The sequence below is a fragment of the Mycena indigotica genome (assembly GCF_014461135.1).
Source record: "Mycena indigotica strain 171206Taipei chromosome Unknown Mind.scaff0017, whole genome shotgun sequence".
In the NCBI taxonomy this organism is placed as follows: domain Eukaryota; kingdom Fungi; phylum Basidiomycota; class Agaricomycetes; order Agaricales; family Mycenaceae; genus Mycena; species Mycena indigotica.
This window is the reverse complement of record NW_023503016.1, coordinates 434,494-453,900: the sequence shown is the minus strand read 5'-3', so window position 1 is coordinate 453,900 and position 19,407 is coordinate 434,494. Positions and strand designations below refer to the sequence as shown.

The window sequence follows — 19,407 nt, the reverse complement described above, 5'->3', positions numbered from 1 at the left end:
TGTAATTAAAGACCACCATAGCTGTCAGGCCATTCATTTGAAGAGGCTCATTTCATCTATTCTCAGTCAATAAAGAGGGATTCTACTTATCAATGCAAAATAAATTGTCAAAAAAAAAGTTATTTATCTTACAAAAAGTATAATCATGTATGTACTTAAATTTGTGGGGAACAGGCATAAGTATAAGAAGAGAAACCACAATCAAATGACTTATTCGGAATTTGCTGGCACAGTCACTTCTGCCACGACCGATCAATTTCCTTGTCTATTTTCAATGACATTTACAACAACAACATGTTGTCAGCATTAGAGCACATGTAAGGTTGTCTGATATGAATGTACATTACTCTAACCATCAACCATTAGTGTAGTGCCCTATGAAAAAATATCAATCTTGACTTGCCTCTGTCCGACTCGGAATCACAATCACTATTCCATCGAGATGGCCACCGGCGGCCCCCATCAGACAAGAGAATAGCGATACCCCTGCTTATTAAGGATTTCGCAAGAGCGGCATTGGTCTCGACGAGGTTGAGACTATCGTGGCGCTTTGACGTGCCATAGCCAATATGGCATTCCGCCCGACAAAGTGAGGAGGAAAAGCGGTCATGCACCACAGCCAGGAAGCGGCTGTGTAAGCGCTGTCCTTGGCTTGTCCAATCGGCATCGAACATGCGCAGTATTTGAAGATGAGTAAACATTGCAGCCGCTTGATCCAAGAGAAAGAAGTGGGACAAAGGGTCCACCAGGTCCAATTCCTGTGCAGTGGCACGGAAGTTAACTTCAAGATCACGTAGCGAGGTCGACGGTACAGCCTTGAGACAGGGCTCGCAGGAGGTTGCTACCGTGGAATCTAATGTCATGGAAAGAGACTCAAGAGCGCAGCCAGAGCGTGTGAGGAAGGAAATGATCGGGGCCCAGTGAGCTTCTTCAAATATCAGGACTTGTAACGACTTTAACGATGGGACGACGAGAAAGTCGAGAAAATGAGGATCCCCATCGAGATGGAGTGTTTGCAACTGGGACAGACTTGTGATTATGTCTAGACCGTTGTGCCGGTGGAAATATGGAGGTATGTACGACAAGGTCAGGTGGCGTAGATGGGAAATGTGCTGCACAAAGGTCATACATGCTTCCCAGGGCTCTAGGATCTGCGTCTTCCAGTGGTTATATGTCAAGGTCGTAAGTGACGAGGGCAATTGAAGATCAGGGTCTTTGTCGAGGGAAGCAAAATTGCAGAGACCTAAAGCAGATAAACGTGGGAAGAGCGCCCCGGTGGCACCACGGCATATAAGGGCTGGATAGTCCTCCCTATCCAAAGATACGGCCAGCGTTCGAAGATTGGGGAACGGTCCCGGAATGCGGTTTATCTCGTCCGGATCATATGTAGCAAGATCCAGCTCGATATGCTCCCAGCGGAGGGAGCAGGATGCTAACGCTCTCACAAGATTGTCGGGCAGCAGCAACCCAGGCGTGTTGTGACTTTGAATGCGTATTGAGACGGTACATGGCAAGGATCGTGAAAGCCAGAGGTCGAGAAGTGCAATGGCACTGTCGGCAACAAGGCCTCGACCTCCACCTCGTTTGCCAATGTGGAGAAAGATTGTCTTCCACAGTTCCGGCGTAGACAGCGCAACGTCGCGCCAGCCGGTGCAGACTTGTGCAAGCAACATGGGAGCGGTCCTGGGATTCGGCTCGATGCGACGATGGAGGGGTAGGCAAGCACTGAATATCTCAACGGTAAGGTCGTATGGCAACCCCGAGAAAGGAGGTGGGTGGTACATGCTTGAAGACAAGAAGCGCAGCGCGACTCATCACGTGGCGTTCCATTCTTTGAGTCTTTTCTCATGTCATCACCACAACCAAGTGCTCATTTGGAACCAGGCGTACCCCGCTTCATGCCCCAGGCTATTCCCGGCACAAATGGACAGTTAATCGACCATACTACAATCGATCTCGAACACGCCGGAGGCCTTGGAGTAAGCGGTCAAAAACTAAATGCCACTCCAACTCTAATATGAGTCCTGCAGTTTGACATCGACCACCCCATGGCATATCCTGCTCCTGGATTCATCAAGGGCATTCCTTTCCCGGGCACCGACTACATCTGCGTGTTATGGGCGAACGGCGCGACGATGTTCAACGGGGGTTGGCACTACCATATCGCCCACAAAGACGCGTTCAGGACCCCACTGAGCATTTCGGGGTTGAAGCGGCGCGGGATTCATCTCGTTCAGCGCAGTGGCGGGGAGTGGTACCAGGACGATGGTGATTGGGGTATGTCATTGTATTCCTTTGCGTAACATGGCACGTCCTAATTAATTACATCGAGGCCCGACCAAGACACTATACGCTGGCACTGGCGAATTGATCGCTCTGAATATTAACCGCCAATGGCACGAGCTTGCTCAGCCTTTCCCCAAGGCTCCTTGCGTCGACTGCTATTCGCAGAGATTCGACAATGCAGTGATTTCCCTCGCGTAACCATTGAGTTCATATATCCTCACATCGTTGATCAAGTGAATTTCCGTTGCATGCTGCCGCACTTACCACCGGCTGGGAAAACTTGAGGATGTGGTGGATGATTTGGCTTGGTTCACCGGTATGTCTAGCTGAACCAACTATTGTGTTTAACTACTACATAATAAGTTGATCAAGTTGATCTTCAACTTGAATTTGAGCAACTGGGACTCGACAAACTCTCGCCAAGTCCCATGAACCTCGACACAACTGACACCCATCCATATCAATACCGCTTTTTGGAAGTCGTGACCTGGCGATGCAGCGCTGTCGACGACGCTCAGACACAAGTACAATGGAGTTGTTCATATCCCCGACCTCGCGAACAGCTCCCAGAAGTTTCTTGAGCTGGGCAGTCTCTTCGGCTCTTCCCAGCTCAGACTGCGACTCAAAGAGAACAAGCAAACCCGTACCCAACATGGCATTTGCAAGTCCCGAGCTGCTAGCCGTAGCAAGCGACATTCAGAAGCCGATGGGTTTGCGATGGGTGGGTATTACTTCAAGTTCGGTGCGCATATCAAAGTCGGCGGCAGAGAGTTTCAAGAGAAACGCGACAAGACCATCCAGCAAGTGCACCAAAAGTTGACTGACGAGCTCCTCAAGCTCAATCTATCTTACGCAACGTCCACCACTTTTGATATCTCCACTGACGTCCCCAATGCCGCAACCGACCCGCTTTTCGCCACTCTTCAGCAAATTTTTCCTGTGGTGGAGACTGAGAACGGCACATTTACTAGCCAGTTTATTGAAGATGTGCTTGGGAGAGTAGATCGAGGGCTGGAAATAGCAGAGCGGGGATAGTACAACTTTAAAATCCTAAGAATATTGATATTCGAGTCGGGAGTCCAAGAGAGAGACAAATTTAAAGCTGTTGGCCTGTTGCTGGCAGCACTATACTACTTATTGCCAGGTACTTAATGTACCTTGCGCAATTATCCGAGTCTAATGTTGGAAACATGCAGTACCACAGGCAAACCAACAGTCGGCTTCGATTACATAACTTACTGTTCGTTCATCAAGACTTCATCACGTGGTGCATTTGCCTTTTTCTCCTGCCACCATGGCCCACACCCGCCGTACTACATCTTCATACTCTCACAATACGAGCTTCACGCCTCGCGAGCACTCGTCTCCACCGTTAGCTCCTATGCAAGACCCACAACAATGGGGGATGCTTGGGGTAAGTCTTTCGGCGCCACCCGCACGGCTGACGGGCAACAGGTCGAATATAACAGTCCACAAGCTTACCCCGTTCCTGGGCACACGAAGGGTATTCCCATCGGCAAAACTGAGTACATCTGTGTCCTTTGGGCTAATTGGTCGACTATGGAATCCGGCGTCTGGCAATTCCATATTGCATTGAAGAACGAACCTCTGGTTCCCTTGTCCATCACCTCAGTGGCAGTAAGGGAATCACCTTCTTGGAACGCGGTATCCATGATTGGCTGGAAGAGCATGACTGGGGTGAGCTGCTGCTTTTCAATTCGCTGCGGTCCAACTCAGCGATCTATTTAGATGCTGTTACAACATTGGTTGCTGCTCCCGGTCATCTTGTGGCCCTTCGCATCCAAGGTGAAATACACGAAGCCACCGAGGTGTTCCCGGCCCCTCCGCGGCTCAGCGCGACTCCAGTTGCAACGACCGTCCTCGAAATCTGTCAACTTGGAGCCGTTGTCCTCGCTGCAAACAATACTTGATGAATCGACTCGGAACCTTCAACCTGGAATGATGTGAAATCGAGTTCATGCTGCAACAGAGTTAGAACTAGTAGGAAAGAACCGCAATTAATTGTATGATAACATGTTTCAATAGTACTATTAATAATGTGTAGAAGATGGTGAAACAAAAATTTGCTGGCTCCAACTAGCATCAGTTTTGTCTTTGCCCCGACCTACTTGAGATTTCCTCTAAAATTCCTCCGAACTCTGGATTCAACGGTCCTATCAACACACTGTTAAAGAGCGACTCATCACGTGGCGTTCCATTCTCTCTTCTCTCATGCCATTACCACGACCAGGTGCTAATTTGCCAGTGAAACCACCCGTACCCACTGGACCCCAGGCTATTCCCGGCACAAATGGACAGCTAATCGACCACACTACAATCGATATCGAGCACGCCGGAGGCCTTGGAGTAAGCGGTCAAAAACTAAATGCCACTCCAACTCTAATATGAGTCCTGCAGTTTGACATCGACCACCCCATGGCATATCCTGCTCCTGGATTCATCAAGGGCATTCCTTTCCCGGGCACCGACTACATCTGCGTGTTATGGGCGAACGGCGCGACGATGTTCAACGGAGGTTGGAACTACCATATCGCCTACCAAGACGACTTCAGGACCCCACTGAGCATTGCGGCGTTGAAGCGGCGCGGGATTCATTTCGTTCAGCGCAGTGGCGGGCGTTGGTTCCAGGACGATGGTGATTGGGGTATGTTGTGGTATTTTTTTACGTGGCACGTCCTAATCAATTACATCGAGGCCCGACCAAGACACAATACGCTGGCACTGGCACATTGATCGCTCTGAATATTAACGGCCAACAGCACGAGCTTGCTCAGCCTTTCCCCAAGGCTCCTTGCGTCGACTATTCGCAGAGATTTGGCAATGCAGTTATTTCCCTCGGGTAAACATTCAGTCGGAGTTCATTTTATACCGTCACATCGCTGATCAAGTGGATTTCGTTGCATGCTTCCGCACTTACCAACGGTCAGTATCGAGTTGAGCATATAAGTACTTGACATTGGATGCCTTTCCACAACCTCAGATGCACTTTTACTTTCAGCAGAACATGATGCCGGGCAGAAGCCGGATCTGCATGAGGACCCCGAAGCTTAAAGAGCGACATACACTCTCTTACTTTCCTCAAATCTAAGGTCGGAACCCCCTCCTTAGATTCGTAGTGTTCTACAAATGCATATTCAGCCATCTTTGGCTGATGGTCCGGCAATTGGGCAGAAAAGGTTCACCGCCAACAGCCGCGACCCTCCTTCTAGCAGCATTTGCTTGCTATCGATGAGCCCTGAGTTCCACCAATCAAGCCGCTGGGCAACGTCACGGTGTTGTCGATTATGACAGTCGGGATACATGGGAGGGAAACCCGAAGGAAAACTGCGTCGTTGACACGACTTGCCAAAATGCAGTCAGCTACATTTGAGTAAGTGCGTTATGGGAAGCACAAAACTCCAAAATTCATTATTTCTCAACTAGTACTACTCAAGTCTCGTTGTGGTACCGCTAGAAGTGAAATCTGAGTTATGGAAAGGCATCCAGTGGTAGTAGTGTCTATTAAAGGTTCACCAGTATGTATAGCTGGATCTTTACTTACATGATAATTGGAAAGACTCCACCACATTTGCTGCCTACTCTGCCTCATTCATACGCACCCAGACCCCGCCTCGTATATACGCCGTCACATGGCTCTTCACAAAAAGCCGCTCTCGGCGCTTCCACCCCAGCAAATCACGAGCCGGGTCTTTCCATTCCTTGGGCGGGTAGCTCTCCGGCGGCTGCGCGTCCATGGCCAGCGAAATATCCGAGAAACTCTGGAGGAGGCGGACGAGGAACACGGAGGTCTCGTGGTAGGCGAATTGCTGGCCCAGACAGATGCGCGGGCCGGCGCTGAAGGGCAGGAAGATGAACGGGTTGGGGATCACTGGTGGGGGTTTTGATCGGAATAGACCAAGTGCATTGAACTCACGGTATTTTTGTAGCCGTTCATCAATGAACCGCTCAGGATCCCATTCGAGCACGTCGGGTCCCCATAAATCGGGTCGACGATGCATGGAGATGGTCGAAAATGGGACTCTGCAAAACATCTAGGTGAATATTACTTGGAGCAAGACAAGCCTACTGGGTATTAGCGGGAATATAGAATGGTTTTGCGTCGGGTTTGATGGGTGGAAGGACAACAGGTTCGGCCGTGCATCTGCGGCAAATCAGAGAGTGGATGGCAAATGTGTCTCGCACTTACCGCATATTGACTGGAACAGGAGGATGAAGTCGGAGGGTTTCTAGGGAGTTTTAGGCATTGGGGGGGCGACTAGAGGGACAGCACACCGTTCAAGACTGCACGCAAATACTTCATCTCGCGGATGTCATCGGGTGTTGGCGCGCGAGTTGGACCGACAGTCTCCATTATTTCAGCGCGCAACTTGGCCAAAACGTGGGGATGGTCGGTGAGCATGTAGATGACGAAAGTGAGTAAACTAGACGTTGTGCCGCGTCCTGCGAGGCCGATATTGAGGATTTCGTCGCGGAGAATGGTTTGGTCTGGGTTCATCAGAATTATAGTGCCAAGAAGTAGCAACGACAAACCTTGTGTGTAATGGGACAAATGATCAACAAGAGTCTCGCCTTCCTGGACCTCACGGTCCTTAATACCCTGGGTGGACATCTTTTCTTGGTTTCCCTTAGCAGTCGCCGCTTGCAGAATTGGGTCCAAGAACTGTCGAATCACGCGCATCTCCTTCGTGACCTTATTGCTCCAGAATTCCATCAATGGCCACGCGGGGCCCATTGGTCCTCTCCCGATTGTCGACTCTTGAGCACGGGCAATAGCACCAGTAAACTTCAAAGCGGCTTCATGATCTTTGTCCAGAACTGTGGTCGATGCGATAGGTGATATGGCGGTATGTGGATACGGCAGGCCAGCTTCGAGAGTGCGCGGGTCGTAGCCGAAAAGGAACTCGCAAGAAGCATCCATAGCGAAACGCGTTATGACATCCTGAAAGTCAACCGCAAAACCGTCATTGAGGCGTTGCTTGATTTTGTGAATGGCGGTGAGCGAGTACCGGTCGAAAAGAGCGAAGTCGCTGACGCGGTCGCGTTTGAAAAAGGGACGAGTCATTCCACGGTGGAACCTGACAACGAATGCGTGAGTTGCCATAGACTCGGAATTAAGCGCCGTACTTCCATAATTCACCTACAATGGTCAGGGGACTCAAATCGAGAAGTAAAGCACACGTACCGTCTGCCAGAAAGACGCCAGTCCCCAGAAGGTCACCAAACATCTCGCGAGAATCCGGTCCTTTCTCAAAACTGGAGAATTGGGTCGAGAGTATTGCCTAACGATGCACGGTCAGTAGCGCAAAGAAGATGTAGCTATCTGTCGACCTTGATATATTCCGGCTCCCCAGTCACCATCTGCGTACAGCGTTGGCGTTGAGGGGTAGAGAGAAATGGCCACGTACTCGATTCTCGAACAAAATCCGCAAATTTATGATTGGTTGTCCAAGCTGTTCGCTAAGAACAGAGACTCCCTCTCCAGGGTACATGGTCTCCGCCTTGATGATCGCATCTCGAAGAATGTCGATACCGCCAATTGTACTGGGCATGGCGGGCGGCAGAACAGCTCCCTTGGCCCGCGCATCGCGTTTGTCTCGAATAATGGCCCGCCAAATGCGAAAAGTAACCGTGAGCGGGATGCTGGCCAGCAGCACAAGGCCTTGCTGCCATCCTGAAAGGGAGGGCGGAAGGATATCGACACCAAGATATCGCCGTGCAAGTAGATGGGTAACAACCACGGACAGAGGAGGAAGAACGACGTTGGGAATGCCTCTTGCGAGGAGCAGCAGCCCTGGCGGAAGCAAGGCCATGATTTGCGGTTTCCGGAAAGACTATCTTTATACCAAACGGCATGGAATTGTCACTGTGGGCTATAACTGGAGGTCAATTGAGTGGGTTTGATTAGATAGGACGACTACAACGTCTTTTCAACGTACCGGCCTGAAAACCTATTCAAAACGGTGTTTCGCTCGGACCGTCGGTGAATTGGCCGATCCGATATCATACTGGCGCGTATATTATGGGGTGGGAAACATCCAGCACATGAGGGACAGCTAGCGAGGGGACAGTCTGCATAGAGTTGGCTTGATCGGAAGCAGCAACTTGCGTGAAAAATTGTCGAAGACTTTGAAGTACAGTAGTTGCAACTTTTGAAGTGGTTGGAATTGTGACCTGATCTAGGCCTGATAAATTCCCACAGTCATGTGCTCGCTTTTTTTTTTTTTTTTTTTTGAAAAATCATAATTTTATTCTGTGGACAAGTATGCTACTGCTACTAAGGGGGTGGTGCTTATGAGACTTGGAGGTATGTAAGTATCAGTCATCCAGCCATCCTAGTAAACTTTGCTTCAGATTTGGTCTAGCAAAATCCATTTGCTCCGGCCAAAGAAAAAAATTATATGAAAGCTAGTGCTTTTGAAAGCTTTAACTAACTTTCACAAACTGATTCAACTTCAGAGTCCAATTTGTTCCGAGACGGGTGATAAATTGTACAAACAAACAACAAAAAAAAATGAATCAACTGTGTGTTATGCAAGTGAGTGATGTGAGTTAGATGGTGTTACAGTAATTGGATGTGATAGCAAGTGAGAAATAGCACCAAGACCAAAGGGGAAAATATCTAAAGATTAACCTGACCCGACCTCCCGTCCCAAAGCACCCTTCATCGCGTCCACAGCGCCGAGGTGGAACGGCAATATCGGGTTGGCGCCGCCGTTCGCCGACAAGCGCCACCGTGTCGCTCCCAAGACACTCAATTCGTAGAAGGATTGTGTAATGTCCTTGTGCAGCTGAGTCGAAGGTTGTTTGGGAGGAAACACCGCCAGAAGATTAATGTGGAGCATCGAAGGAGTGCTCGCAATGGACGCAGCGGGTACACGGACCAGCAATGTCGTCGAAAGCGGCTGGATAGGAAGCGGGTGGGGAAAAGTCGGAGCAGTCACCAGGTTGACAGCAGAGATCGGTGTAGCGGCTTCATTATCTTCGTCACCAATGACCAAGCCAGAAGTCTCGGCAACATAGCCGTCGATAAGTCCTAGGTCAACAGCAGGCGACAACGGAACGGGGAGCGGGAGGTGGCGGTGTGGGTAGATGGCATATGTTGTTGACGAAACGTCAACCAATAATGGTTGCGCCTTGACACCAGCGGGCGTCGTTGAAGTCGAGGTTATGCGGGAAGGCGGTCTTCCAGTCGGGTTTGTCGAGGGCTTCGCATCCGGAAGTAGAAATGACCAAGCAGCATCTGGCTCGACAGACAGCAGTGCTACCTGTATACCTGACATTGAACACTTCTCCACCGTCGCGGGGAGAAACGTCGACCACGCTGGAGAAAGTGATCAGCAGTGATTCTTAAAGCAAGAGCAACCTTGTTACCTTCTAGATCAGCCGACTCCATTGACCCCAATTTGGAGATCGCGATTCGCCAAGAAACACTTGCGCGCTTCGCAAAGCCGAATGCAAAGTCCCAGATTTTGCGAACAGCATATTCCTCGGTCGAGAGCATTTCAATATCGTCGTCGACATGCGTGGGTGTTTGCGTCATCCAAACAGCCAAATCATGGGCATCGCCTCGCTGGTCTACGCAAGCACATAAAATCCATTTCCCACACTCGCTCAACGCATAAGCGACGTGGAGCAGCATTCCAGCGTCAAGCACATCCAACGCAGGCTTGGTCGTGTGGGCGAAATGCACTGTCGGACGAATCGGCCGAGCGAGGGAGTAGGCAAAATCTTGCAAGTGTTGCCTGACAGGCTCGCTGTGCGCGAAGAATTGGCGCGACATGGCGCGGTCCACTGACGCTAGTATTCGATCATAAGTCGACAAGCACACTGCTTTCAATTCGGAAATTTGCAGTGCGGGATTCTGTGTGGTTGCACTCAGAATTGTGACCTCGGGGATGAACTGGAAGAGGGGTCTGGACGCTCCTTCCAGTGTTTGAAGAGCCTTCTTCGCGGACGAGAAAACCTGTCGAAGTAGTGGTGATTGGAGCGACATGGTCGATAATGGCGTGCATATGTAAAAGACAAAGGTAGAGGGTTGCGGTAGTGAGGCAAGGCCAGCAACAAATGCAGCTGAAGATAAATTAGAAACCCGAGTGATCGACTACGACAACGAGCTTACAAAGAGTCTTGCGGAATGTTGAATCGAACCGCATTGGGAAAACCCCATCTTTTGAACACATGTCATGCTTGCCAGCGGTCAAAGTCCCGAGGTTTCGACTCTGGAAAAAGACCATGAGCAGGGGATAAATTAAGCACGAAAAGCACCTGCCTTGTACAGCGCTGTCAGTTTAGACAACCATGTCTCAACAAGTTGAGCATGTGTTTCACCGTCGTCCTCAAACAACATGAACACAGTTGCGTTCTTCTGACCACCCTTTGGCGTCAAACCGAGTTTGTCCCAGAATCTCAGCGCCGATGGAGTGAGCTGGATGATCGCTTCTGCCTTCCCGATAGCAATATGAGGAGGTTCCAAGGTTTCGATATTCCTCTTTTCTTCGCTCGCTTTCAGGTCGAACAACGCGTCGAGGTCTAGTGGCCCAACAATCTCCGGCACGAGTTGAAATAGTTGGGCGACGATTCTGATGTCCGCGGGCCAAACCGCATCTGGGGAGCTTTTCATGGCCGTCGAATACGAGGAACCGGCCATACTCGATCGCCAGGCTTCTCCCCAAACACTGTTTTCCACGATCTCTCGCCCAATCGCAAATGCAACAGCCTCAAGAGATTTGGACTTTTCTGTCGCTGCACCAAGGAGTGCTGCAGGAGAAACAGGTGTCGGTACTGAGGCCAGAGCACCAGAATACGATGGGGTCATCGATGGGGCTGCAACAGCTGAGCCCGGCGGACGAAGGGGCCCACTGAGAGGGAGCAAATGGGCATGCAGAAAATGGGTATGGAGTAATGTTGGCCCGAGAGGAAGATAAGGCGGAGGGGGTGTGGACGGTCGCGATTCCAACGGGGTTTCCTCGTCCATTTCGGGTTCTTCTTCGTCCGATTCCAAGTCAGATTTGGGCTCATCGGTGTCTGGTAGTCGGGTTTCCCAATCTTCGACCTCCCTTCGCCAAGCTGGGGACACTTTAGGGCCGGATTTCCGGCCACCTTCCCTAAATGCTGTCTTGCGCTTGACACCGATTAATTTCTTCACCAAGGCGATTCGTGGATCCGTTTTGGAGGCATAATCATCTCCCCAACCACCACCGCTTAAGCGAAACGCAGCTCCAAGATGCGTTCCACCCGTGCCCTCGTCGCCCTTCTCGGGAGGTGGACTAGGTAATGCGAATTTCCCCATGGCATACTTGCCATCGGCAAGACGATGCGCCTCCGCAAACCGAATGGCTTCGAAATTCCCTTGCGGTCCGATGCTCGTAACTCGTCGAGTAAAGTTCCACGAGGTCATGTGATCTTCTGAGTCAGCAAGATAAACGCTCGGCGTAACAGGGGCTGAGACCGAAAGAGCAATCGGTGTTTCGCCTGGAGTTGGGGGGAGAAGCTCTGGAACGCTAGGTATACCGGCTGGGTGAACATCAGGACCAGGCGTGAACTGGTTCCAGTCAATCGCGGCGCTGGGACTTTCACCAAAGAGGAGATTAGAGGGCGACATTCCAAGCATTCCATTCAAGCCCATAGACATTGACCCGCTATGGAATTGCATAGCATTCGGAGCGCTGTGCAGAGGAAGAGTTTGAGCGTGTGGAGCATCAAAAAAGTTGAAATCGTCGTCCGTAATGTCGAAATCCATGGTAGTCGACAAAGCTCCACGTTGCTGAAGCGCTCCAGCAGCCGCATTTCCCATCCCAAAGTCCATGCCCATCGCGATGTCAATCATTCCATTCATATCACCGAAACTATTCATAGCCATATCGATGTCCATGAAAGGATCAAAACTCGCCGCTGGTGCTTGCGGTTGCTTTTGGACGGGTGGTGGTGTGGCCTCGGGTTGTGGGACAGGCTCCGTAACTACTGGTGATGTCCGACTCTCATCTGGAGCGACAAAAAGCTGATCAGCTTCAGGCGGAGATGGATAGAAAGTGGATGGCGCGGGAGCTTGTATTGACACGGTTTGAGGAGTAGAAGCAGGGGGAAGGGGACCTGGTGTCTGTGGCGGTATAGAAGCCGGGGTGGCTGCTGGAGTTGACATGGCACCAATAGTGCTGGCTCGGGCTAGCTGGGGAGAACTGCCCTCTCTTTCACGTTCTCTTCGCATTCGTTCCCTCTCCCTTTCACGCTCTTTGGCAACGGAATCAACATAGCCATTGACTTGTGTTGCAATTTGCCGCAGGTTTTTTGACCGAGAAATAGTCAGATTTCTGAAAGAGCGTGTTGCAAGTGGGGAAGGAGTAGGAGGACATGATGTGGATTGGAGGGCAAAGTCAAGATGCGAAGGAACCGGAGGAGGGAAAACTGCAGAGGCTGGCGTAGCCGAAGTGATTTGAGGAGAAGGTTGCAATTGGGGCGGAAGGTCTGGAATATATGAAAGTGATTCTCTTCGTCCTGAACAACACAATGACGGGGCGCCTGGAGCAAACCCGAGACAGAGGCTGGAAGGGTATATGATTGTGATACCTTTTTCCTCGCCTTGCTTGTTTTCGACGTTGATCCATGCAATAATGAATGTTGTCTCGCGTCCATCAGCCCCGTTCTTGCCTGTAGAGCTGTCATTTTCTTCGGCATCCCATCCACAAACACCCAGCCCTCGGAGTGAGTCATGAAATTGACGCCTAAGCACGGAGGTTGGGCCCGAATACGATGCCAAATAAAATGCAGGGGTCCCATGAGGTAATAATGTAATTGGCGCGCCATCAGGGAGGGGTCGTCCAGGGCCGTGAGGGAGACCGACAAAGGGAGTTGTGTGCATTTGCGGATGAATTATGAATTGCGGCTGAGGCTGGCTAATGAGGTGGATTTGCAACTGGCAAAAGACCAACGGTCGCGACGATGCATGGTTATCCCAACCTTTGCTCCACTCTGTCGAACTTGGTGGAGGGCCCAGCACGAATCCGCCCCTGAAGCGCTTAACAGATCGTTTCTTCTGAAGTTGTTGAGAGTTGCTAGCTTCCGACAAATCGTCGATTATACGCGTCCGAACTGCTTCCAAAAAGTGGCTGTACACCAATCGCAAATGTTGTTGAGGTAAAAGGTGGCGGGGAGTAGTAGGGTCCTGACAAGCAGAGCAAGGAATAGTTGCATTGGCACAGGCGGGGGAGCAGGGATAGATGTCTGCGGGGGAGAACTTGACTTGGGAAGTAACTAGACACAAGTCAGCGGAAGCATTTGAGTGGTTCCCAAATTGGATTACATACCCGCCAGCCCGTCGAAGACAAGCTCAGCCAGCTCATCCTGCTTCCCTATCGAGAAAACATAAATGCAAGATTCCCCACTACCAATATTGACACTCGTCAGCAAACTCTTGGTCAATGGGACGTTGTTGGAATGATTTCTAACGTAGACCTCCCGTCTGGCGAGCTCCAATAAGTCGGCGTAAGCGCGCGTGTATGATTGAGAGCTGGGTCCTGCAACTGGGGAGTATATGTGGCATGATATGGGGGTGTCGGAAGGAAGGGGAATGGCAGAGGCGAGTAGTTTGTCGCTTGGCGTCGGTGGCCTGTTTGCCATGCAGATAGATGAAGTTTCTGTTTCGTCGCTTTACAGCCTAGGACGACGTGGGATGGCGCACAGAGGCCAAAGGGCCATATAATGGGGGACTTGGGAGACAGTCGGAGGGAGAGAATGCGGATTCGCTTGTAGCCGCCAAGTCACATGCCGTAACGGCTCTGACAACATTCAGGTCGTAAATTAGGTATCGACGCAAGTTTGGCCCATTTTCTTCGGATGACATGACTATCTAAGAACAACAAGCCTGACTAGGTACAGTGGGGTGAGATGTTGTATCCAGAAAGAAGGGAGAGAGAGAGATCAGTCGAAGATGGCAAATACTCGGGGTACTCCATTGAGCGGTATCATGTTGTGTGCAGCCAGTGTCGGTGTCGTCTGGAAATCATTCGGCCGCAACCCCGAAGAGCACAGGTGGCAAAATACTTGCACATCTTGACCGTAATCAGGGACGGAAGGAAAGTAGCCGTGGCGACTGCGTTGATGAACAGAAGCTTGAAAGTTTGGAGAGACCAAATAGATGGGTTATACGCCGTAGGGAAGGTATCCGAAAGTGTCGAGCATGCAGCGATTGTGCCATGACAGGAACTCGCCAACGAGGCATTGGATATGCAGTACCATGAGGCTCTTGTTTGCTGTGTTCAAGTGTCTGTTGCCAGCATATGTAGCTTGCGCCGAACGTCACCGTAGATGGCCTCGGCGAACAACTTACAAGGCAAGACCTCGATATGTGTGATTTGAATCATCCTTAAAGCCTCTTCCATCTTGAAACATTGGAGGGTCACATTCGCAGAGTCCTGTGGTTGAGCCGAGATAGGATAGCATAACATTGGAACGCTCGAGGGAGCAATTCTGAAGTCACATCTCGTCACGAGGTCGCGTGATCAATTGATGTCAACCTCCCACCAACTTGAAACCGTTCGAGACTCCCTCTTCTAAGTATTTCCCCCAAAAAATGCTCAAACTCTCCTGTCTCTCCGCTTCATTTAATCAGGGCCCGGAACCCTCTGCGAGCCATCGAGAACATCAATGAATGCTTTCGCCTCCGGCCCAATCCGAGGTCTTCACGATAACCTATATTGTGCTTTCCAGCCATAGAACTTTACTCATGAGCTCAATCAGTCAGACTGGTATCGCCTCATCGACATCACGACTGTCAAACCCTTCTCACGACTGGACCCACACAACACGAAATGACTCTTGTCTTTAAGCGCTGAGTCTCCCAGGTGACCGCAGAACAATAACTGCAGTACAAGCACTGTGTGGCCCGTGTATTTAAAGTCGCTTTCAACCAGCCATTATTTCCCAATCGAAGGGTATGGAAAGTGCCCCAAAAGCTCCAAAGCAGCGGCGCGCTCAATCCGATCACGAGCAGTCGACCAACAGATCGAGGTCCAGTCAGAAATCCCATCCAATAGAGGTTCCGTATGACTACGAATCCTATCCACAAACTGACTCGCACCTCAGAAACATCTGAATCCCATAACTCCCACCCCTGCGCCACGCAAGAAAGCGCGAATGGCATTTATCGAGGAGCTGCCGGACCCAGATGACTATACCAAACCCCAAACAAACGCCCCGCAATTTTATGAATATGCAACGCCTCATCCCATCTCCATACCTATCTTCAGCACCATGACATCAAACCGTACCTTCGATCAAGATGTACCACCACCACCTTCACGTAGGACTGCTAGTGAAGAGCCGGAGCCCTCGGTGCTGCTACAAAACGCTCATGCGAACGAACACCCCAGTCAATTCATCTTTGACTTGAACGTCGACAACTTGAACGCTAGCGAAAGCAGCAGTTCTGAAGACGGTGGCCCATCCATTATCGACGTCTCCCAAGCTCACCGTGATGATTTCCCACAGTCGATTCACCACCATCGTGACGATTCAGAGTTGGAGAGAACCAGGCAACTTTTGCAAAAATGCGAGGGTATATGTCGAGGAATGCATCAGGTGCGTTTTATCGAGGTCCCGCATTCTTCTTTCTGATGACCCGTTAGGACCTCGAAGCGTGCAAGCGATTTCTGCGCATTGGAACTTCGGCAGAGTTGAGCAAAAACCTAACAGAAGTTTTCGAGCACTTGACGACGCTTTTGACTGAGCCGACTGGCTTAATACATCCATGTGGACCGGCTGGCGACTGTCCTCATGAGCAATGGCACCAAAATCACGCCAACGAGATCTCAAGAGTCGAACAGTCAGTCTTCACAGCTTTGTACTAAATGCCCTCTAAAATCTTGTCACCAGATGCGCTCGGCTTTTCTTTGACATTTTTGCGTACAATAATAAGCATGACAGTTCAGAGCTGGAACAGATACTTGATGCGTCTCTGAAGGACTTCAAGGACTGCGAAGTCCGGTTTACTGTGAGTTACTCCTGTGTTTACACTCGTTCTCCGCTGACATTCCGCGAAGAAATCATGGGCAGAAATCGGCAAAGTGGCTCGAGCGGCGCGGATTACCCAACTCAAGCGGATGATAGCACAACACAAAGTGGACTTGTACAGGATGGAGCTGGAGTACTTACAGCTGAAAATTGAGAAGGAAAACGACCGTAATGCGACATGACAGTCAATACCGTATCGGAATAGGATAATATAAAGCAGTATCGCTGATTGTCTAATTAAATCTTCAACTTCAATGTCCCCATGGTTTGCAGTCACAGCGTGACGCGGTTGTCTAAAACAGTCTAAAACTGAAAATCTGTTCGGCATTTTCACCACTCGTCGCCCTTTTCGGCGCCGGGCTGCCTTTTCTTCGCTTCGGAAAACCTTCACAAGGCTGGAGCACTCTTTCGATAACGGCCACCAGCTTGTCAGCAGGAGACACCGCCGCCATCTTCCACTTGTGCCTTTGACTGCCTACGAGCAGTTCCGCCACGTTATTTCACGCATTGTGCTTGTTACCATGGCCCCCGAGGATCACCCGCCGCTTTCCGTCAAGAGCACCATCGGGCTCAAGAAAATCCAGGCATATTGGCACCCATATACCACCATGGCCAAAGGGCGATGGCTTAATCGCGAGCTACTAGAGGTCGTGTCGACGGAGTTTAGAGACAGGTCAATGGAATACTATGTATGGGTTCGACTTCGCCATGAACGCTACTTACCATCCAACTCAGAGATACGCACTCGAATCAGGAGTTACAACCGTAAATGGCAAGATCGCGCGTCCTGAGACGATTATTCGGAACGGCGACCGCATTGAGTGCGTAGCATCGCGCCTGCTGTCCTTCTTCATTAGCTGAAAGCCTATCCAGAAACATCGTTCACCGCCATGAGCCGCCTGTAACCTCCACCCCCATCAAGATCCTTCATCACGATGTAGAGCGTGAATTCATTGTGGTCGACAAACCAGGTAGCATAGTTCGTTCGTCGTCTCTTAATAATGTGATTGCTATCTAACAGCTGCGTCTTACAGCCCATTCATGGTACAGGACGATACTTCAAGAACACATTGATGGAGATTTTGAAGGATGAATTTGGGCTCTTGACATACCGTACGTGGTCCTTCTCGCGTTAACCTCTATACTAGAAGCATCCGTAGCGGTGAACCGACTCGACCGACTAACCTCTGGCCTTATGATCCTTCCGCTATCTTCTCGTTGCGCCAAGAACATGGCCAAAGAATTCGAGAAAAATACCGTCCGGAAAGAGTATGTCGCTCGTTGCAGAGGCGAGTTTCCACGGTAAGCAGCATTTTCTCGCTGAACGCAATTGACCGTTATCCAGAGAGGAGGTGATTTGTGAAGAGCCACTGTTAACTGTCGATCGACAGATGGGCCTAAACATTGTCCACCCAGAGGGAAAGGTAAGGAGGCCCGTTTTACATGGGAACTGTCTGACAAAACTCAGCCGGCAAAAACCGTTTTCAGTCGCATTCACTATGACCCTAACACAGACAGCAGTGTCGTCCTTTGTAAGATGTGCATACTCTATTGGCGGCCTTGCTGAACATCCAATAGGCAAGCCGTATACGGGGCGTTGTATGACGGAATTCCTCTCAGTACACGACCACTTTTTCATTTCATTTCAGCCCATCAAATACGCGTTCACCTACAATTCCTCGGCTATCCCATTGCAAATGACCCCGTCTACTCGGAAACAAAGATTTGGGTGAGTATAGAGCGGTATAATGCTTGCCCATTGATTGATTGAGTCCAGGGTCAAGGCCTCGGCAAAGGCGGTATCGACATAACACCGAGTGATGAGCGGGCGGCTCCCGCTCCGCCTGCTCATCTAGAGCTTGAAACGGAAGCAACAGGCAATCCAGAATCGATAACAAAGTCGACGGCTGATAGTACTCCCTATCCAAAATTACTTCCACGCGAAACCGGAGAAGACATCGGTATGGGCTCGCCTGTGCCTTTGTCGAGTGAGGCGGTCGAAGTTATCACGCGTTTGCGGAATACGAAGGTCCGCCTTCCCTTCTGAGCCACCATCTAAAGTGACGTTGCATCAGGATGAGGAAGAAGACTGGGGTCGATGGCGCGATGTTATTTTTCGTTCCAAAGGTGCATTGTCACCCAAGAACCTCAAGATTAAACCAGTCCCTGCAAACAAACGACGCCGTGGACCAGGGGAATTTTTAAAGCAAAGCGACTCTACGACGTCCGAACCGAATCCTAATCCGGTGGTTTCCGAAACTAGAACAGTTGCTGCAGCTTCTACTTCTACTCCCACCAGTCTAGATCCAGATATAACACAAAGCCTGGGTCCTGAAGTCGACGACGCGACCGAAGCAGTATCATCGTTAAGCCTAGTAGTTGCAGATGACACACCGTCGCCACCGCAGTTGACCGTTGACGAAGCAATCCAACGCGCATCGACCATGGAAGCCAATTCTGATCCCACCACCCTTGCGCTGTCAGAGAACTCATATTGCCCGGAGTGCTACCTGCCGTTACATCCGGACCCCAAGCCAGAGAAGCTATACATATTCCTGCATGCGTTGAGATATACGACCACTCTGGGCACATTCGAAACCCCAATGCCCGAGTGGGCTACAGAGGGATGGACCTGGGACCAATGTGAGCATTTTTCTCCTTGGTGAACTGCCTACTGATGACCAATTCATTTAGCGGCGTAGATGGTTCGTGCACTGGGCTTGTCTCAGTCCGGCACGAAAAAAGGTGTCGGGTCTTTTGCTCGTCCGGATGGCGCGGAACCCAGCCAGATTCCTTCTCGCACGTCAGAAGGAATCAAGCTCCCTGCCCGCGGCACTTGATCTAATAATCGTAGTCTTAAAATGGTCAACCTGGCAAACGCGGTGATAAACAAGGAATCTAATCGAGACTGGCTGAATGTATTATTGTCGCCTGGATAATGAAAGGAAGTCCCCGAGTTGGTTGACCGTAAGCGCTTATGTACGAGCTATAGTCTGGTGTCGCTCTTAACCACCTGATGCTTGTCCCAGTTTCAGCTGTCCTTGCCGCGGATATAAACTGCCCCCCAAAAACAGTCGTTGCCTCAGTTCGCCCTTC

The 19,407-nt window shown here is 50.5% G+C and overlaps 2 protein-coding genes across 2 annotated transcripts; both read right to left on the bottom strand.

The window, feature by feature from the left end:
* Positions 1-5,882: 5,882 nt before the first annotated feature.
* On the bottom strand, positions 5,883-8,117 carry MIND_01383400 (uncharacterized protein; the record flags this gene model as incomplete). The annotated part of the gene is made up of 10 exons (XM_037370251.1): positions 5,883-6,175; positions 6,221-6,327; positions 6,374-6,448; positions 6,494-6,533; positions 6,580-6,792; positions 6,838-7,382; positions 7,432-7,444; positions 7,490-7,586; positions 7,636-7,665; positions 7,713-8,117. The coding sequence occupies 10 exons, from the start codon at positions 8,115-8,117 to the stop codon at positions 5,883-5,885; spliced, it is 1,818 nt and encodes a 605-aa protein (XP_037213252.1).
* An 816-nt stretch (positions 8,118-8,933) lies between these two features.
* MIND_01383300 (Mediator of RNA polymerase II transcription subunit 13) lies at positions 8,934-13,920 on the bottom strand (the record flags this gene model as incomplete). The annotated part of the gene is made up of 5 exons (XM_037370250.1): positions 8,934-9,628; positions 9,679-10,377; positions 10,427-10,526; positions 10,577-13,554; positions 13,608-13,920. The coding sequence occupies 5 exons, from the start codon at positions 13,918-13,920 to the stop codon at positions 8,934-8,936; spliced, it is 4,785 nt and encodes a 1,594-aa protein (XP_037213251.1).
* Positions 13,921-19,407: the final 5,487 nt, after the last annotated feature.